Source organism: Neovison vison, chromosome 3 (genome assembly GCF_020171115.1).
Source record: "Neovison vison isolate M4711 chromosome 3, ASM_NN_V1, whole genome shotgun sequence".
NCBI lineage: Eukaryota > Metazoa > Chordata > Mammalia > Carnivora > Mustelidae > Neogale > Neogale vison.
The window spans coordinates 13,478,013-13,499,318 of NC_058093.1; the positions used below are offsets into that span (position 1 = coordinate 13,478,013).

At 37.6% G+C, this 21,306-nt stretch overlaps 1 protein-coding gene across 1 annotated transcript in view; it reads right to left on the minus strand.

Moving 5' to 3' along the window:
* Nucleotides 1–21,306, minus strand: part of C2CD6 (C2 calcium dependent domain containing 6) — a 137,132-nt gene that overhangs the window by 42,489 nt on the left and 73,337 nt on the right. Inside the window, exons 11-13 of the mRNA XM_044244347.1 lie at nucleotides 21,069–21,135; nucleotides 18,833–18,876; nucleotides 17,045–17,389 (exon numbers count right to left, since the gene is read on the minus strand). Of these exons, the coding sequence (XP_044100282.1) occupies nucleotides 17,045–17,389; nucleotides 18,833–18,876; nucleotides 21,069–21,135 (456 nt within the window). The remainder of the gene's footprint in view (nucleotides 1–17,044; nucleotides 17,390–18,832; nucleotides 18,877–21,068; nucleotides 21,136–21,306) is intronic.

The window sequence follows — 21,306 nt, forward strand, 5'->3', positions numbered from 1 at the left end:
AAACCCTAAAAAAATCAATCCAAAGTGGTCCACACCAACACACATAATAATGAAAATATCAAAAAGTAGTTATAAAGAGAGAACCATTCTTCACTACTAAGTTGATCTCAAGGGGCTACCCAGGTAACCAAATGGTTTGGGAGAGGGGTGATCTCCTCCATTACTGTGGCACCTGGCAAGGGACTGAGTAGAGAGGACCCACCTTTGGTTCCATCTAGCAAGAAGGCTTTGGTGGTTGTGCTGAGTGAGTTGGCCAGGTGCTAATTCCAAGACCAAGGCATAATGGGCAGCTGAGTATGGAGGGTCACAGGCTCAGGGCCTGTGAAAATCTCTATTGCCAGTATGTGGCCAGCAACTGCCACCATTAGACCTGCTTTACCAAAAAATGCTGAAAATATTTCTTCAAAATGAAAGGATACTAATTAATAACATAAAAACATACGAAAATATAAAATATACTGGTAATGGTAAGTATATAGTCAAAATTAGGACAGTCTAATACTGTAATATGATGGTGTATTATCACTTAACTCTACTATAAAATTCATTTTTCTGCATGTGGTTATCTGTTGTCATAGTACTGCTAACTGAAGAGACTATCTTTTCCTCATTGAGTATTTTTGGTTGCCTGCCAATTGTTAGTTGACTGTATTTGTGTTGGTTCCTATCTGGGGATTCTGTTTTATTCACTTAGTCTATGCATGGGTTTTTATGTCAATGCCACACTATATTGATTACTATAGCTTTGTAATACAGTTTAAATTAGTAAGTAGGGGCCCTTTAGCTGGGTCCTTTCTCAAGTTTGCTTCGGTTATTTATGGTCCTTTGTAGTTCCACATGCATTTTAGGATTTTTCTCTGAAAAATGTTTTTGAAGTTTGATAAGTATTGCCCTGAATCAATAGACGGCTTTGTAATGAGGACATTTTAACAGCATTCATTTATCTGATCAATGAATATAGAATATCTTTCCATTTATTTGCATCTTCTTCAATTTCTTTCATTAGAGTCTTACAGCTTTCAATGAACAGATCTCTCACCTCCTTGTTAAATTTATTTCTAAGTATTTTATTGTTTTTGATGTTATTATGAATAGGATTATTTTTATTTCTTTTTCAGATATTTCATTGCTAATATATAGACACACAATTGATATTGTGTACTGATATTATATCCTCCAAATTTACTGAATTACAGATTTTTTTTGATGACTAGGATTTTCTACATATGAAATGTTACCATCTGTAAATAAAGACAATTTTTCTTCTTCCTTTCTGATTTAGGTACCTTTTATTTCTTTATCTTTATCTTGATTTCTCTGGATAGGACTTCCAATACAAATTGAGTAAGGGTGGTAAAAATGTCTTATTCCTGATGTTAGAGTAAAGCTTTTAAACATTCATCAGTGAGAATGATGTTAGCTATGGGCTTGATATATTTTGATTTCTATTATGTTGAGGTATGTTTCTTCCATAGGCAATTTGTTAAGATATTTTATCATGAAAGATCTTCTAGTGAAATTTTTTTTCATTTATTGAGATGGTCATATAATTTTTATCTCTAATTCTGCTAATGTGGTATATCACATTTACTGATTTGCTTATATTGAACCACCTGTGCATCCCCAGGATAAATCCCACATGATCATGGTAATATGATTACTTTAATATGCTATTGAACTCAGTTTGCTAAGATTTTGCTGAGAAATTTTTGCATCCACAATCATCAGGGATGTCAGTCTACAGCTTTCTTTTCTTGTAGCATCTTTTTTTTTTAATTTATTTTTTATTTATTTTCAACCTAACAGTATTCATTATTTTTGCACCACACCCAGTGCTCCATGCAATCTGTGCCCTCTCTAATACCCATCACCTGGTTCCCCTAACCTCCCACCCCCCCGCCACTTCAAACCCCTCAGATTGTTTTTCAGAGTCCATAGTCTCTCATGGCTCACCTCCCCTTCCAATTTCCCCCAACTCCCTTCTCCTCTCTAACGCCCCTTGTCCTCCATGCTATTTGTTATGCTCCACAAATAAGTGAAGCCATATGATAACTGACTCTCTCTGCTTGACTTATTTCACTCAGTATAATCTCTTCCAGTCCCATCCATGTTGCTACAAAAGTTGGGTATTCATCCTTTCTGATGGAGGCATAATACTCCATAGTGTATATGGACCACATCTTGTAGCATCTTTATCTGATTTTGGTGTCAGGGTAATGCTGACCTTGTAAGATGAGTTTGGGAGTTTCTTCTTATTTAATTTTTTGGAGGAGTTTGAGGAGGATTTCTCTTCTTCTTTAAGTGTTTGGTTAAATTCATCAGTAAAACCAACTGGTCCTGGGCTTTTCTTTGTCGGGAGGGTTTGGTTATTTTTAATCCCCTTACTCATTATTAGTCTATCCAGATTTTCTATTTATTCATGATTCAGTCTAAGTTGTATGTTTCTAGGAATTAGTTCATTTCTTCTAGGCAATCCAATTTGTTGGCATATAATTGTTCACAAGAGTTTCTTATGAGTCTATGTGTTTCTGTGATATCAATTATAACATCTTTCGATTCCAATTTTATTTGAATCTTCTCTTAGTTTATCTCTTCAAAAACCTGCTCTTAGTTTCATTTATCTTTTCTATTATTTTTCTGGTTTCTAAACATTTTTTTTTAAAGATTTTATTTATTTATTTGACAGAGAGAGATACAAGTAGGCAGAGTTCTATTTAACTTATTTCTTTTTGATCTTTCTTATTTCCTCTTTCTGCTTTGGCCTTAGTTTGTTCTTTGTTTTTCTAGTTCCTTGAGGTGTAAAGTTAGGTGTTTTACTTGCAATTTCTCTTTTTTCTTAATATAGGCATTTATCACAAGTTTAATTGGATTAAATTGTAGATCTCTTTTTCTTTTTCAGTGTATGTTAATTTCCTCTCCTGCATCCACATTTTTTTTCCTTTCCCTTTTTCTTCTTCTCTGTCTTCACCTCTATTTCCTCCTTCTGCTGCTGCTTTTTGGTAAGACTATTTCTTATCTCATTCTAAAAAACTAGTCTAAATTGGATATCAAAAGTAAACTAACGCAGGGGCACTTGGGTGGCTCAGTCCATTAAGTGTCTGACTTCAGCTCAGGTCATGACCTTGGCATCCTGGGAGTGAGCCCTGCATTTGGCTTCCTGATCAGTGGGGAGTCTTCCTTCCCCCACCCCTTCCCCTACTTGTATTCTCTCTCAAATAAATAAATCTTTTTTTTTTTTTTAAGACAGCAATGCAAGACATCAAAGAACATGAAAAATCACGGAAATGTGACACTACACACCAAAGGAAAACAATAATTTCTCAGTAACTGGCCAAAAAAATGGAGATCTGCAATCTTCCCAATAAAGAATTCAAAATAGTTGCTTTAAGAAAGATCAGCAAACAGCAAAAAACCACAGACAAACAATTCAACAAAATCAGGAAAACAATATAAAAACAAAATGGTAAGTTTCATAGAGAAATAGGTCATAAAAAAGAACCAAATAAATTCTGAAGCTGAAGAATAAGTGAAATGAAAAATGCAGTAGAGAACATGGAATCTGTGAACTCAGATAATTTGTAATTATCTATGACACAAAAATAGAACATAAATCAACAGAATAGAATAGAAAATCAAGAAATAAAGCCGCAATTATACGGTCACTTAATCTTCAACAAAGGAGGCAAGCATATCCCATGACAGACTCTTCAACAAATGGTACTGGGAAAACCTGACAGCTACATGCAAAAGAATGAAATTGAACCACTTTCTTACCCCATACACAAAAATAAACTCAAAATGGATTAAGAACTTAAATGTGAGACCCAAAGTCATAAAAATCCTAGAAGATAACACAGGCACTAATCTCTCTGACATCAGCTGTAGCAACATTTTTCTAGATAGGTCTCCTGAGGCAAGGGAAACAAATGCAAAAATACACTACTGGGACTACAAACAAAATAAAAAGCTTCTTGGGGTGCTACACAGCTCAGTCAGTTTAGCATCTGCCTTTGGCTCAGGTCATGATCTCAGGATCTAGGATTGAGCCCTACATTGGGCTTTCTGCTCAGCAGGGAGTCTGCTTCTCCCTTTCATGCACTCTCTTAACTATATAAATAACTATATAAATAAAATATAAATAAAATCTTTAATTAAAAATAAAATAAAATAGAATAAAAAGCTTGTACAGCAATGGAAACAATCAACAAAACTAAAAGACAACCTACAGAAAGGGAATATATTTGCAAATGGCAAAATCAATACAGGCTTAGTATTCAAAATATATAAACAATTTATAAAACTCAATGTCCAGAACCATGAGAGACTATGGACTCTGAAAAACAGTCTGAGGGGTTTGAAGTGGCGGGGGGGTGGGAGGTTGGGGGTACCAGGTGGTGGGTATTATAGAGGGCATGGCTTGCATGGAGCACTGGGTGTGGTGAAAAAATAATGAATACTGTTTTTCTGAAAATAAATAAATTGGAAAAAAAAAACCCTCAATGTCCAAAACCCAAATAATCCAGTTAAAAAGTGGGCAGCATGTGTTCTCCTCAAGGATTCTGATGGATTCCTTTCTCACATTGAGGTCCTTAATCCATTTTGAATCTATTTTTGTGTGTGGTGTAAGGAAATGGTCCAATTTCATTTTTCTGCACGTGGCTGTCCAATTTTCCCAACACCATTTATTGAAGAGGCTGTCTTTTTTCCATTGGACATTCTTTCCTGCTTTGTTGAAGATTAGTTGACCATAGAGTTGAGGGTCTATTTCTGGGCTCTCTATTCTGTTCCATTGGTCTATGTGTCTGTTTCTCAGCCGCAGCAACATCTTCCTAGGAACATCGCCAAAGGCAAGGGAAGCAAGGGCAAAAATGAACTTTTGGGATTTCATCAAAATCAAAAGCTTTTGCACAGCAAAGGAAACAGTTAACAAAACAAAAGACAACTGACAGAATGGGAGAAGATATTTGCAAACGACATATCAGATAAAGGACTAGTGTCCAAAATCTATAAAGAACTTAACAAACTCAACACCCAAAGAACAAATAATCCAATCAAGAAATGGGCAGAGGACATGAACAGACGTTTCTGCAAAGAAGACATCCAGATGGCCAACAGACACATGAAAAAGTGCTCCATATCACTCGGCATCAGGGAAATACAAATCAAAACCACAATGAGATATCACCTCACACCAGTCAGAATGGCTAAAATCAACAAGTCAGGAAATGACAGATGCTGGCGAGGAGGCGGAGAAAGGGGAACCCTCCTACACTGTTGGTGGGAATGCAAGCTGGTGCAACCACTCTGGAAAACAGCATGGAGGTTCCTCAAAATGTTGAAAATAGAACTGCCCTATGACCCAGCAATTGCACTACTGGGAATTTACCCTAAAGATACAAACGTAGTGATCCAAAGGGGCACGTGCACCCGAATGTTTATAGCAGCAATGTCCACAATAGCCAAACTATGGAAAGAACCTAGATGTCCATCAACAGATGAATGGATCAAGAAGATGTGGTATATATACACAATGGAATACTATGCAGCCATCAAAAGAAACGAAATCTTGCCATTTGCGACAACATGGATGGAACTAGAGCATATCATGCTTAGCGAAATAAGTCAAGCGGAGAAAGACAACTATCATATGATCTCCCTGATATGAGGGAGTGGTGATGCAACATGGGGGCTTAAGTGGGTAGGAGAAGAATCCATGAAACAAGATGGGATAGGGAGGGAGACAAACCATAAGTGACTCTTAATCTCACAAAACAAACTGTGGGTTGCTGGGGGGAGGGGGGTTGGGAAAAGGGGGGTAGGGTTATGGACATTGGGGAGGGTATGTGCTTTTGGGTAAATTGGAAGGGGAGATGAACCATGAGAGACTATGGACTCTGAAAAACAATCTGAGGGGTTTGAAATGGCGGGGGGGTGGGAGGTTGGGGTACCAGGTGGTGGGTATTATAGAGGGCACAGCTTGCATGGAGCACTGGGTGTGGTGAAAAAATAATGAATACTGTTTTTCTGAAAATAAATAAATTGGAAAAAAAAAAAAAAGTGGGCAGCAGACATAAGACATTTCTCCAAAGAAAACACATGGACGGACAACAGACACATGAAAAGATGCTCAACATCACTCATCATTAGGGACATACAAATCAAAACCACAATGAGAAATCACCTCACACCTGTCAAAATAGCTAAAATTTAAAAAGCACAAGAAACAAATAGTGTTGGCAAGGATGTGATGAAGAGGGTACCATTGTGCACTGTTGGTGACAATGCAAACTGGTACAGCCACCATGGAAGACCCATGTATGTATGGAGGTTCCTCAGAAAGTTAAAAATAAAACTACTCTGTGATCTAGTAATCACACTGCTGGGTATCTGCCCAAAGAATATGACAACACTAATTCAAAAAGATATAAGCATTCTTATATTTATTGCAACATTATTCACAATAGCCAAATAATGGAAGTAACTCAAGTGTCCATCAATTGATGAATGGATAAAGCTGTAACATATATATATTTATATGTATGGAATATTATTCAGCCATAAAAAAGAATGAAATCTTGCCATTTGCCACAACATGGATGGATCTGGGGAGTATAAAACTGTCCATTATCAAAGACAAAGAGGGTATTTTAAAAGCAGGAAAAGAAAAATAATTCCTTACATACAAAGGAATCCCCATAAGGCTATCAGCAGAGACCTTGCCAACCAAAGTGCTGAAAGAACAAAAATCTGCCAACCAAGAATATTTTACTCAGAAGAACTGTCCTTCAGCAATGAAAGAAATAAAGACTTTCCCAGAGAAACAGAAAGCTGAAGGAGTTTATCATCATTAGATCTGCCTTACAAAAAATGCTGAAAGTAGTTCTTCAAAATGAAAGGATGCTAATTAATAACATAAAAAACAAATGAGGGACGCCTGGGTGGCGCAGTTGGTTGAACGACTGCCTCCGGCTCAGGGCGTGATCCTGGAGTCCAGGGATCGAGTCCCACATCAGGCTCCCAGCTCCATGGGGAGTCTGCTTCGCTCTCTGACCTTCTCCTCGCTCATTCTCTCTCTCACTGTCTCTCTCTCTCAAATAAATAAAATAAAATCTTTAAAAAAAAAACAAACAAATGAAAATATAAAACACACTGGTAATGGTAAGTATACAGCCAAAACTGAAACAGTCTAACATTATAATGTGAAGGTATATTATCACTTAACTTTAGTATAAAGGTTAAGGGACAAAGTATTAAAAATAACTATATAATAATCTATGAATGGATTCACAATATTAGAAGAGGTAAATTGTGACAAAAACATAAAATGTGGCAAAGAATGAAACTGGACCATACACAAAATAAATTTTTTTGTGTGTACAACATACACAAATACAAATTCAAAATGGACTAAAGACCTAAATGTGAGACCTGAAACCACAAAAAAGTCCTGTAAGAGAGCACAGGCAGTGATTTCTCTGACATTAGCCATAGCAAATTCTTTCTAGATAAGTGTCCAGAGGCAAGGAAAACAAATGCAAACTACACTATTTGGATTACATCAAAATAAAAAGCTCTTGTGTAGCAAAGGAAACAATCTCAAAACCAAAAGGCAACCTATAGAATGGGAGAAGATTTGTAAAAGACACATCTGATAAAGGGCTGGTATCCAAAATATATAAAGAACTTATAAAACTCAATGTCCTAAAAATAAATAATCCAATTAAAAAATGGGCAGAAGACATGAATAGATATTTTTCCAAAGAAGACATACAGATGGCTGACACATGAGAAGATGCTCAACATCACTCAAAATACAAAATCAAAACTACAATGAGATATCATCTCACACCTTTTAGAATGGCTAAAATCAACAACACATGAAACAACACTTGTTGGCAAGGATGCAAAGAAAAAGGAACACTTGTACACTCTTGGTGGGAATGCAAACTGATGCAACATCTATGGAAAACAGTACGGAGTCTCCTGAGGAAATTAAAAATAGAACTACCCTATGATCTAGCAATATTACTACAAGATATTTATCCAAAGAATACAAAAATACTAATTCAAAGGGATACATGAAGTTTATAGCAGCACTGTCTATAGTAGCCAAATTATGGAAGTAGCCCAAGTGTCCACTGACTGATGAATGGACAAAAAAGATGTGGTGTACACACACACATATATATGTACCTACATATATATGTATATACACAGACACACAAAATGCACACACACACACACACACATACACAATGGAATATTATTCAGGAAAAAAGAATGAAATCTTGCCACTTACAATGATGTGGATGTAGCTGGAGTCATCTGACTAGACTGAAAGTAATATCATAGCCTGAAAAATTATCAACCAATTACCACCAAAGGTATCCCAAAGTCCAATGCTGAGAGGAGGTGGGATACTTGCAATGTAAGCTCTCCTACCATAAGACAAATGGGTCAACATTTGGAAGGAATCAAGTGGGGCATTCTGTGGTAGCCTAGTCTACACATCAGAAACTTCACCAAAGTTGACTTCTTTACTTTGTTCCCAGCTATGAAGGTGGATATGTTGCTGTATCCAGTATAACAATAACTCTAGGCAACAAAGGTGGCAACTTGGGGAGTAAAGGTTCAATCAGCAGCTTGACTCCAATCAGTCTCATCAAGAACATGCCCTTACTGTATACATCTGCACAAATGACCTGGGTGGTTCTTCTCATAGTAGTAATTTAGTTCTGTAGTTTGCAGTCCCAAGAAAAGTATCTTCAATCTGGCAGTATGTGATTTTCCAAATGATGAACCAGGCAGCTAAGCCATTGGCATAGCCAAGTAGTAAGTAAAAATATAACAAGGTTCTTAAGGGTTGTACTGGCCAGAATTCTGCCCAACTGAGTCAAGTACCACATCCATTTTTGCTTCTGCATAGCTGACCCTTAAACAGCCATAGTAGCTAATTGACATCATCAGGTTTCAGATTAGCTGACCCATCAGTGAACTTTGCCTAGGTATATAGGGGTACCTCTGTGAATCCCAGGGCTCCCCTGAGTCATTGGCTTTGCTTCAGGTGGCAAATGGAGGGTAAGTTTGGGGTCAAAACCAGTAGCTTCTACTTTTTCATGCAAAACCAGAATGATGCTAGGACCAAGTCAGATGCACCCCTCTAACATACTACTACCACTTGGCCAGTAAAACCAACTGGTTTATAGGCCCCACTCAAAGCATGCTGAATGCTTAGTGATGTATATAGAGTGTCTTATACCCATAGTTTAAAAATATGCTGGGCCTCCTTTTGGGTGATAGGTGGTTGGAACAACAGCACTTTTTCTTTGACTGCCAAAAGAATTGAGAACTGTGAATCTGTCCACATAGTCCCCCCAAAAATCTATTTGGCAAGTAGGTCCTTGAATTTTTCAGGGTTTATCAGCCACCCCTGTAGGCAGCCATGGGTGAGAACTCAGCCACTGAGATGGAGACTTTTGACTTGCTAACCAACAGAACATCATTAGAAATCAGAGGGTGGAGGCACTCACATATATCCTGATCCACCATAGTGGCAAATGACAAGGACTTCTATATCTGTGTCAGTAATCCTGAATGGGAGAATGTCTTCTGACAATCTGTGAGTGTCTATGCTATGCATGCAACACATTAATTTCATTATATGGTTAGTGGTGAGCACTATAACAGTACATTGGATCAGCAGAGAGGGTCCTACCCATTAGGTCACTTTAACTTTTCCCCCCATTGCAAGTTTTGCCCAAACTCAATCAGCTGATTTCAGGTATTTTTTTCCCCTCCTGTAACACAGACTGCAAGTTTCACCCAAACTCAATCAGCTGATTTCAGGGTCCCCCCCCCACCTCCTGTAACACAGACTTTCCTTCATGTTAGGGGCTACCAACAGTTAGAATAGCCATCAGAAGATTATTATTTCCAGATTGGGAGCACTGGAAGAAAAAGGGTGTGAGGGAGGCTAGCCTATGGAGGACATCTAGAGCAACTAGAAGGTTTTTTGTTTCTTGTTTTTTTAAGTAGGCTCCATGCCCAGCATGGAGCCCAAAGTGCGGCTTGAACACACCACCCAGAGATCAAGACCTGAGCGGAGATAAAAAAAAAAAAAAAAAAAAAAAGAAAGAGCAAATGTTTACTGTCTAAGCTATCCAGTTGTTCCTAGAAGGCTTTTGTTTCTATTTTGGCCCTTTATCTTATCTCAACATCAGAACCCCCACCTCCCTCATGCACCATCCTGCTTTCGGAGTGTGTCTGTGCTCAGGAGCTCAGACCCACTCACCGGTAGAAAGTAGCAGGTAAGTAGGTGTCCTGGCTAAGTATGAAAATCACATGCAAACTAGCTTGACCCTCAAATGTCAGTGGTATGGCAAAGGTGGTGTTGGCAGTGTACAACACAGCATACCAAGTGCCATCACTCTTGTGTAGTAGATAGTTATAATCACAATATCTGAAACAGCTGGGACACAGAAGCAACAAGTGGATTCAACTGGTGATAACTCTTAAGTCTCCAACTTCAATAGCGAATTCACTGGCCATACAGGGATGGGGTATTGAGATAACGCAGCTCTTACTTTCCCTGCTGCCTTTAAATCCTTAACGAAGGCTGTGATTTCCCTATTCCTTCTAGGATTTTAGTCTTTCTGTTGGACCACCTGAAAGGGCACAGGGAGAGGAGTTGGGTAGCAATTTACATGTCCCACCAGCACTTCTCTACATGTGGCTCTATAAGATGGAGACAGACAAGTATATAACATAATTCCTACCACATATTCAGATGTGGAAACAACAGTACATTCAATTGACCTACAGAGACCCATCCAGAAGGCAATATTAATTTCCTTCTCTATGGTGAACACTTCCCCAACCCTGTAAGTTGAATCCAGCTTATTTTTTCTTCCATAGATCTGGATAAGATAGAGACTTAAACATTCATAACCAACAAACCCATAAAACATTGGGTCCCTAACCTCTCTGAAATTCCCCAGTGCAGTGACTGCATAGAACCTTCTAACCCCTTTAGGGACAGAAAGATCTTGGCTCCACCTTAAGTCATGTTTCTCTTTAAAGCATCTGAGATCAAGTTAAGAGGAAAGGAAGGTGTCCAGGTATTCAGAAGTAGGAGGCCACTCCATGCCATCTAATAAGACTCCACGTTTACTTTTGGTTTGGAGCGGTGTAATAGCAACTCGCAGTTCAATCAAATGAACTTTTAATGTTGCTGGTCTGTCCAACAGTCTATATCAGGCAACAAGGTCTTCATAGTTGACAACCATCTACTTTGCCTTTGGGAATTATTTGATTTGAAAGCTGTAGCCACACTGCTTTCTGGATAGGTCCATGAGGTGTGTATGTCCTCAGGTGACTTAAGCTTGCTTGGCTCGCACAGTAATGATGCACTGTGTGAAGTCCACTTCAATCGAGGGCATCTGTGGTCCCTTTACCATGATGACATCTCAAATTCTTCCCTGGCTTCAACATAAGGGTTGAGGGAGCTGTCCACAGCACCAGAGCTGACTTCAAGAATTTCTATTTCTTTGGGTCTGTTGCTTTGAGTCACTGGATCATCAGTGTTGTGTACACAATTTGAGGTAGTAAGTGCCCAAGCACTAGTCAATGACTATTATGATTTCCCACCAGGGTTTGTCTGTCTCAAGATAGACAAATCTTTTAGCAGCCAGAACTCAAGACAAAAAACAGATCTCTCACTGTTATTTCAGAATGGATACAGGATTATCACCATATACTTCAGGAATACTTACCCTCCTAAGATGGCCCAGCCATTGCCATCCTTCTTTTATAGATATTATATAGCCTATATCCTCTTCCAAGAAAACCAGCCAAAGTTTTAATGATTCGCTTGGTTTCTGTCCATAACAGTCATGAATTTCCACTCAATGATCCTGAGTGTAGGAATGCAACTCTGTAACTGTTGTCTAAGAGCAGAATCCTCTGCTCACTCAGGATTGACCTTAGGACTAATTGTTAAAATGGGACAGATATTGAGGTGGATCATCAGACTGGCAAGGAAGTCTCCCTACTTGAGGATAATTAGCAACATACAGGGAACTGTTCAGGCAGCTGTTTTTAAGCCTAATTTCCAACACTTACTTGCAACCATCCAATAGTCTAGAGTTAAGGACTATTTATTGACTGACTGATCATACAACTTGATCATCACTTTCCACCAAATCCTGTGGGCTTCTCCCAAATGCAACTGATCAGACCACAAGGTTCTGGTCCTTCATTCAGTATCCCATATTAGTCACCAAAGCTGTCAAGAATGTACCATGCTTGTAAGCTAACTATTGAGCTTGCCACAGTTTCATGGAGGCTGATAGAAGAAATGAGTTTCCTGGATCAGAAACAAAAGTTTATTACTCAGAGCAATCACAGCAGCCAGAGTATAAGCATTTTTACATCAGTTCCCCAAGCCTGATTCCCAAAGTAATGCAAAGTGAGCCAGATAACAAGATCACATGCAACTGATTGTTACAGGAAAAGAATCCTATAACTCTCAGAAGAACTGTGGAGAATGTCTCCCAAAAATATGGAAAGATTTATGAAATAATGCCACCAAATATTAAAACTGGTAATTTCTGGATGGTAGAATTATGGCTCTTTCTTACATTTGGGGGGGGATTGCTTGAATTTTAATAATAAGCACACATCATTTTCAATTTTGTACTTTAAAAATGCATAATGAACATTCAGATCAAAATGAATGTTTCAATACAAAGCTTCTGTGAAATTAGCAAAAAAACAAAAACACGGGAAACTGTGTATCAACTGTACTGCAAATTTAAAAAAAATTCAGAGCTAAAAAAATAGAGGAAAATATGCATGCATACCAGAAAACTGGGAATATTACTAGTTAGAGTTAGGGCAGGAATTAGTATTCCTCTAAAATGGTTCAACAAAAAAAGACCTACTATTAATGAAGGTGTATTTATGGATAAGGAACCAGTAATGAATGTTGAGCGAAACACTGAAAAGATGTTACCACTCCAGGCAAAGTCTGGTAATAGCTGTAGTCATGGAGCTGGGGCCACTCAGCTGAAGATGTAGATATGAAGGAAAATTTATTGTCAGAACCACAGCAGCAAGGCAGGAAAACAGTAGGACAGAAAAACTTAACCTTTCTTTCCCTATCGACCTCCAATGTTCTGCCAGTGTTTGCCATTTCCTGGACCTAACAAGAAATAAGCCAGGATGACAGTCTCATAAGGCATTCCATAGCAGTTGTCTTCTTGGGGCATAAAACAAAGAAGGGCAGACAGCAGACCTAGGTGGGGACAAGACAGAAAATCAGCACAGGTGCTCAACAGTCCAAAAATGTTTCTATTATGGTCAAGATGAAAACAGATTAAAAGGCTAATGTAATTTACCATATTCAAGTGAAGACTGACTTGGAAGAAAGTGGACAGAACCTTCTGCTCCTCAGTAGAGACACACATTTCTTCAAGCTCGTAGTACATGCAATTAGTCTAGGGTGCCCAGCTAAGTCAAGGAATGTTGGCTCAATGAATATGAAAACACTGAAAATTCAGTGATGTTCTCTGATATGTATTGCTTCCAAATATATATATATATATATATATATATATTTCTGTTTCTCACAGGCAAATAAAAGCCTAAGCAATATTAAAGCCATTAAAAATATAAAATGACTCCTTTTTCTTTTTCTGGAAAGGAAGGATTTAAGCAAACTATCTCTGACAAAATCCATCTCAGATATTACTAGACAAACATCTTCCAGAGAACAGTATGAGCAGAGAAAAATGATGAGAAAATTTTAAATTACCTGTTTCAAAAGAAGGTCTACTTTGATTAATTGGAAAAGTTCTCCTACTCCAAAAATCATGGAAACTATTTTTTATCTCTATTTTTATAGTCTTAATTAGTTTGAAGAATTTACAGATGAATTAGATTAGAAAAAATTCTAGGTGAAAAAAATTACTGAGTTAAAAAAGAAAGCGGATAAACTAATTGTAAAGGTGCATTTCATATGAGTTAGGTTGATTCAAAGAGAAGAATTAGCAAAGAAAATGAATTTGAGAGATCATGGAATATTTCCCACCAGTTCCATCAATCATCATGCAAGGGTTTACATTTCATGAATGAAATTGATAGCATAAGGAAGGCAGTTAAATTCAACAAATTAATAAAAGGTTAGTGGCATCACATAACACAATTTCATCTTCCTTAATCCTAGTTTTCCGTAGGCACTAGAACATGATTGCTCAACCTCCCATTCTTTCACCTGCCTTGATCTACATATGATGCCTAGGGCTGAAGCAAACATCTTGTGATCATAAAGTGACAAGCATGAACATGAAAAAGAGGAAAGGTAAGAGCCTGTTCCTGGTCTTTAAAGACATTGTTAAGCCATTGAACCAATGACAGAAATCCTTGCCTCCTGACTTCACTGATTGGGTTCCAGTCAGGAAAATGTGGTTTCAAGGTCAAGATCACAAGGGTGTGACTGTAAGTTCTCTTGTTCAGATCTCAAAAAGGTTTTTTTTAGTAAATATTTTTATTTATTTGCTAGAGAGAGAGAGAGAGCACAAGTGGGCAGAGGAGAGGATCAGAAAGAGGAAGGAGGCTCTCTGCTGAGCAGGGAGCCTGACATGGGTCTTGATCCCAGGACCGTAAGGTCACGACTGAGCTGAAGACAGCCGCTTAACTGACTGAGCCACCCAGGTGCCCCCAGATCTCAAAATAGTGAGATAGTGAGATAGTGTTTAAGATAGTGTTTCACAGACCCACTCAGCTAAACAAAATATATTCTAAGTATCGTAGGATAGCCTGTTAGATCCTCTCGGCTGGTTAGGACAGCCTCTGTGATTCTTTTTTTATTTTTTTTTAAAGATTTTATTTATTTATTTGAGAGAGAGAGATCACAAGTAGGCAGAGAAGCAGGCCCCCCCCACCCCCCCCGACCCCCCCCGGGCAGGACCCCTCAATCCCAGGACCCTGAGATCATGACCTGAGCTGAAGGCAGAGGCTTAACCCACTGAGCCACCCAGGCACCCTGAGCCTCTATGATTCTCAAGGATATTGTACTACAGCACCTTGGCTCTCAACCAAAGGTAAACTGTGGCCTGTCTTAAAGATATTCAGAAGTGTAACAGTTGGCTAAGATCATAACTTGATAACACAGGAAATCACAAATTCTTTAAGAATCATAGCATCTGGGACACGAACAGAGACAATTTAAATGGAAAGAGATTTCTGAACCCTGGGCCCTAGGCTTTCTACAGAGAAGACAGAGGCTGAAAAGTTATACTCAGTTACCAATATAAGCTCTTTCTCATGGAAAGAGAAGGTAAAGCCAAGCCATGAGGGTAGAGGCAAGAGCTTCAAAATTACTATGACTCACTCACTGACTGCTGTACGCTTCGCTTTCCCCTTTTTCCACCTTTGGAATATAAGTGCCTATGTGTTTTCCTGTTCCTTACTCACCGTGTATACAGGACACAGATAACTGGTCTCTTCAATTCACAGATTTTAAGACTGAGAGGTGCCATACTCAAGCAGCCTCATCCACCTGGATCTGATTTAGATGCTCAAATTCTGTACTTCAAGGCCAAGCCTGATGCAGCAATAGTATGAGGCAAGGAACTTAGAAGGGGAGTAAATATAGTTTGCATGTGGGAGGCACATGAATGACTTGTGGGTAGAGATAGTTAATTTGTGGCAGTTAAATCCCCAAATGTGAACCCCAATGAACATCACTTCCTAAGATTCCTGCCCTTCTGCAGTCCCTTCCCATACTGAATCAGGCTTGAGCATGAGACTTGCTTTAACTAACAGAATTCAATAGAAATGACCCTGTGTTTGTTCCATGCCTAGCCTTTTTTTTTTTAAATTTGACAGAGTTCACAAGTAGTCAGAGAGGGAGGCAGAGAGAGAGGAGGAAGCAGGCTCCCCACCGAGCAGAGAACCCGACTCGGGGCCTGATCCCAGGACCCTGAGATCATGACCTGAGCCGATGATCTCTGGAGTGTGGCACTGAGCCCCACACTGGGCTCCAGCCCCATGTTGGGCTCCAGGCCCGCACTGGGCTCCTTGTTCAGCAGGGAACCTGCTTCTCACTCTCCCTCTGCCTGTCACTCGAGTCCCTTGCTTGTACAGACACTCTATCAAACTAATTAATTAAATTTAAAAAAGAATAATTCCCCAACTAGAGATATTTAATGAAATTATCTTAGAATTTGGAAGAGAATTTAGAAAAGAACTGATATGATCTACCATGCAACAATGAGGAAATAGGTCTAGAGGTTTAGGTGCCCAAGTTTGCTGAAGTATTTGGAGGCAGAACCTTACTTAGAATTCAGATTGTTTACCCATTGACCAGTATACATTTTTACACTGCTTTAGGAGCTACCTATAATAGTGAAGCAAATAAGAAGCAAAGATCTAAGTAGAATAACTGTCATTTTGAGAAGTGGTTTAACCCTTTGAATTTATATTCAAATCATTCTCATTTTAAACTATAAAATTATTTGTAATAAGAATGTTATTTTCTCTAGCAGTTTTATTAAAAATTTCCACTGAAATAATTTCCCCAGATTTTGAATTTCCTTTGAATTTACATCTCCCTATTGTTACACTTTCAGCTGAATTTTATACCCACCCATGAGACTAGTTTGTACTACGGGTATCTCACATCACTCTGCTTTTCCTTCAAGGGTTTTTTTTCCTCCTTACTTGAATCTAAGTAGGGTATAGGAATGTTTAGTATACTTAGACACACTTCCACTTGGGGACTTTTGAATGCATTTTCAATTTATTTGTTGTTTTTAAATGAATTATTTTGTTTTCCCTAGTCTTATACTTTTAATACAAGGTCTTCCTCTGGATCTTGGGTTTGAGACCTACCTTTGGATTTTGAATCTGGGGAAACTAAGCTTGTGCTCTTCCTTCTAGCTAAGCTTAAATTGTTGCTTTGCCATCTAAGTTCTGTTGGTGATGACTCTAAGTTCCTCCACTTTATTTTACCTGGATATATATAGCTAGTTTTCAATTTTACCTCTGATGAAGAGGAGTCTGTTTTTAAAAGCCTTGGATATCTATCTTTCAATTTTACATCTGGTGTTAAGAACATATTTTCCCCCCACTCTGGTGCAGCTTCTGATTGGTATTCTTCTAGAGATGATGTTTGGTTCTCGTCTGTTATTGTCAGGATAGGAATAACAGGCAATGGAGTTTGCTTTGTTGGTTCATTTTGCTTTGTTGATTCATCTGTTTGCTTTGTTGACTCATCTGTTTGCTTTGTTGATTGATCACTTTCAGAAGCAACACCACTTGAATTATCTTGATTTGACTGGTTCAGAGTTGGTAGAGTCAGGCTTTTCTTATCATCATTATCCAGCAACTAGAAAATATATCAATAAAGCAAGCCACCAATTAATCACTACTGACTAGAAAATATTTAAAACTAAGAAAACTGGACTTAAAAAATCATTTGTACCCTTATCCATTATCATAAAAAGTGACCATCAATATCTGTCAGTTATTACATTCCTTACTCAAAGAGTTAAACTCTTCACTTGCACGAAACCATGGACTATAGAATATTATTCATTAAAATGGTCACACAGTTTTTTTTTTAAGATCTTATTTATTTGGCAGAGAGAAATCACAAGTAGGCAGAGAAGCAGGCAGAGAGAGAGGAGGAAGCAGGCTCCCTTCTTAGCACAGAGCCCGATGTGGGGCTTGATCCCAGGACCCTGGGATCATGACCTGAGCGGAAGGCAGAGGCTTAACCCACTGAGCCATCCAGGTGCCCTGATCACACAGCTTTTTAAAAAAAGATTGTATTCATTTATTTGACAGAGAGAGAGCACAAGTAGGGGGAACAGCAGGCAGAGGGAGAGGGAGAAACAGACTCCTTGCTGAGCAGGGACCCCCCCCACCAATGCAGGGCTTGATCAGAGGACTGCAGGATCATGACCTGAGCCAAAGACAGACACTACACCAACAGAGCCAACCAGGTGCCCCAATTACACCACTTTATAATGCAGTAGTTCTCATATATTCAGATTTTATAAATCAGCAACATCTTAAAAAAGATAATTCAGTCCAACATTTTGCTGTTATTATGCTACACCAATATATTACAATAAAAGAAATTTTAGGGTTGCCTGGATGGCTCAGTCCATTGAGTGTCAGACTCGTGATTTCAGCTCAGGTCATGACCACAGGGTCATGGGACTGAGCCCCATGTCAAGCTCTGCATTCAGTTGATTCTCTCTCTCTCTCTCTGCCCTCTTCCAGCACTCAAATGTGCACACTCTAAAGGAAATAAATCTTTTTTAAAAAAATAAAAATAAAGAAAAAATTTAAAAAATAAAAATAAGGGAAATTTTAATAGCAAAATAGCACAAAGAAAATATCATTAAATCAAATACTATGTGAACTCTATTTTTGCTTCTATCTTAAATATAGATTATAAATCCATAGAGAAAGTAAAGAATGTGGTTACGTCTGTAGCATCCACTTCCAAGATCATTGTGCAGAATTTCATGCTTTTACTTTTGCTTGTTGCTCACTTTCTCTTTATCAACATCTTTTGTCCCCTATCTTTGTATGTATTTTAAAATATTATCATTTTATGTTTTAATTTCCCTTTTAAGAGTGTAACTTAATTAAATAAATAATGTAACTGTAGAGACAGTGCCACAACAGAAATGACCGTAAAAACCTGAATAACTTTCTGGGTGCTTTTTTTCCCATTTATAAATATTTCTTTCTTTATAAATGTTTCATCCCCTTATAAAATAGTGATTATTAGAAATTCTCTTCCAAGTTCCCTTACCTCACTTGGAACAGTTTTAGCTTCCTCCATTACAAAAGGGAAATCTGTTAATAAATTAATAGAGTATTTCATTATTATATTATAAAACAAACACATTTAAACATATGTACACTAATAAAATGCTATTTTAGTTTTTCTCACAAGAACAAAGAACAATTTAAATCAAAGCAGTTATTCAAACATAAATACTATTTAGTAAAAACAGGCTGATGAATCTCTGGGAAGATAGGGGATTTGTAAATTGAAAAAGTGTGGAGATAAAAATGAATACATGCATTAAGTGGTAAGATTTCAGATCCATCAATGTAAGATATAAAAACATATATACAGTATATTCTGCTACGAGTTAAGAGGAAATAAAATAAATCCCAGATGGTCTGTAATAGGGTTGGGATTGGAAGAAGAGACTGGAATAAAGCTGCATGTAAGCAGAGAAAGTAGGACCATTTGGAAGAGGCTGATTGAAGCTCTTGTAATTTTCCTATGAATATAAAGGTTATATATTTAGCAAGTAGAAAAGGAAAACCTTAAAAGGAGACAGAATAAAAATTTGAGATACAAAGGAATGTATTAAGTCTACGAATGTATTAAGTCTAATAACACAAAATTTATTATGGTCACTGTTAGCTATGTGACTGTAGTCAGCTTAGCCAATTTTTCTGAGCCTTGGTTTTCTCATATGTAAAATAAGATTAATAATGCTTATCTAACAGGCATGATACAAGTACATGCAAGATGTGAGCAGCAATATGGCTAAATGCTTAATCTGTTTGGTCAAGTGGACAACGTTCAAATTTAATTCCTATGAGTTGATGGCTATGTGACTTCTGACTTGTTTCTTAATCTTTCTGATCCTCAGCTTTCTAATCTGTAAAACACGGATAAATAATAATAGCACCCTCCAGATGCCTGGATGGCTCAGCGGGTTAAGCCTCTGCTACTTGTGATCTCTCTCTTTCTCTGTCAAATGAATAAATAAAATCTTAAAAAGAAATAATAGCACCATCAAATGGCTGCTGTGAGGACTGATTTATATAATCTAGGTAAAGGTCTGCAACACAGTGGTCAATAAATATTAGCTGAAGCTATAAGATGCTAGAGGAATACCAGAAAAAAGAAGTCACTAGACTTGAAATAAACTCTTCAGATTTAAAAAAAAAAAAAAGAAAGAAAAAGAAAAAAAAATTGGCAACCAACAGTGACTAAGGCATGTTAACCTCAAATCTTCAACAATGATACTGAAGATGGAAATTGTGATTCTCCTACACCTGAAAATTGAACGTTTCAAGGTAAAGAGTAGGCTAAAAATACCATAGCTCTGCTAGGCTGGCTGATTCTCAGAGGTTATGAAATGAAGATATCAAAGGCTGAGGTAGCCAGGAAGTAGAAGTAAGGAAGTAGGAAAGTAACTTGTGGCACAAGTCTTGCAACAATAAGTCATTATTTAACACCTGCAGAATCCAAGATTTTACAGATATAGTTTATGCAACTATTTTAACTTACTTTCAATGAATTTTTAATGGAGATTTTTTAAAAGGATGCCAAACAATATCTTCCATTATCTTACTGATAATTTGTAAAAAGTTCTCAAATTTAATGCTAATTGAATTTCCCATTTCCCTCTCTCTGTCCTTCCTTACACACATACACACACATACAATCACACCTCTACTTAGAAGATTCTAGACCAATAGCCCTATAGCTAATGTTTAAGAAAAATACTTTTTCACAGATTATAGTGAAAGATTAATATAAAAAAGATTTAACTTTTTTCTTGTCCTTAAATGAGGAAAGGAGAATTTTTAAAAATAAAAAGAAACACTCTTGGGTGCCTGGGTGGTTTAGTTGGTTAACCATCCAACTCTTGGTTTTGGCTCAAGTCATGATCTCAGGGTTGTGAGATCAACACCCACATTGGGCTCCAAACTCAATACAAAGTCTGCTTGAGATTCTCTCCCTCTTTCTCTGCCCTCCCCCTGCTCACACACATGCTGTCTGTGTCTCATATAAATAAAATCTTTAAAAAAAAAAAAACCCAAACAGCTCCTAATTGGGTCAATGTATTTTCTTTGGAGTGTAACAAAATAAATAGTACATACTAAAACTATGAGAAGAATATTTATTTCAAACAAAAAATGAAATCCACTTAAAGTGAATTACTAATTTTCTTTTTGTGATACAACTATCCTCTTTTTAATTATCTTAATAATAAACAAAATGCGAATAGTTTCTTAACCCGATGCTTCAAAAACTTCAGACTCTGCTTCACGTAGGCTTTTTAGTAACTGCTTGGTATCAATTTCCTAGAAACAAGAAAAAAAAAGGTATTGGAGAAATGTTTAGAGAGTCAATCTGCCTTTATAGCTTCTTTTATTATGTACTTTAGAATTTAGAGAAGAATATTGGTTTATGAGGAAAACCATCCAAACAGCACTATTTTAAAGAGAAGTATATCCTGTCAAGGAGTTAATGTT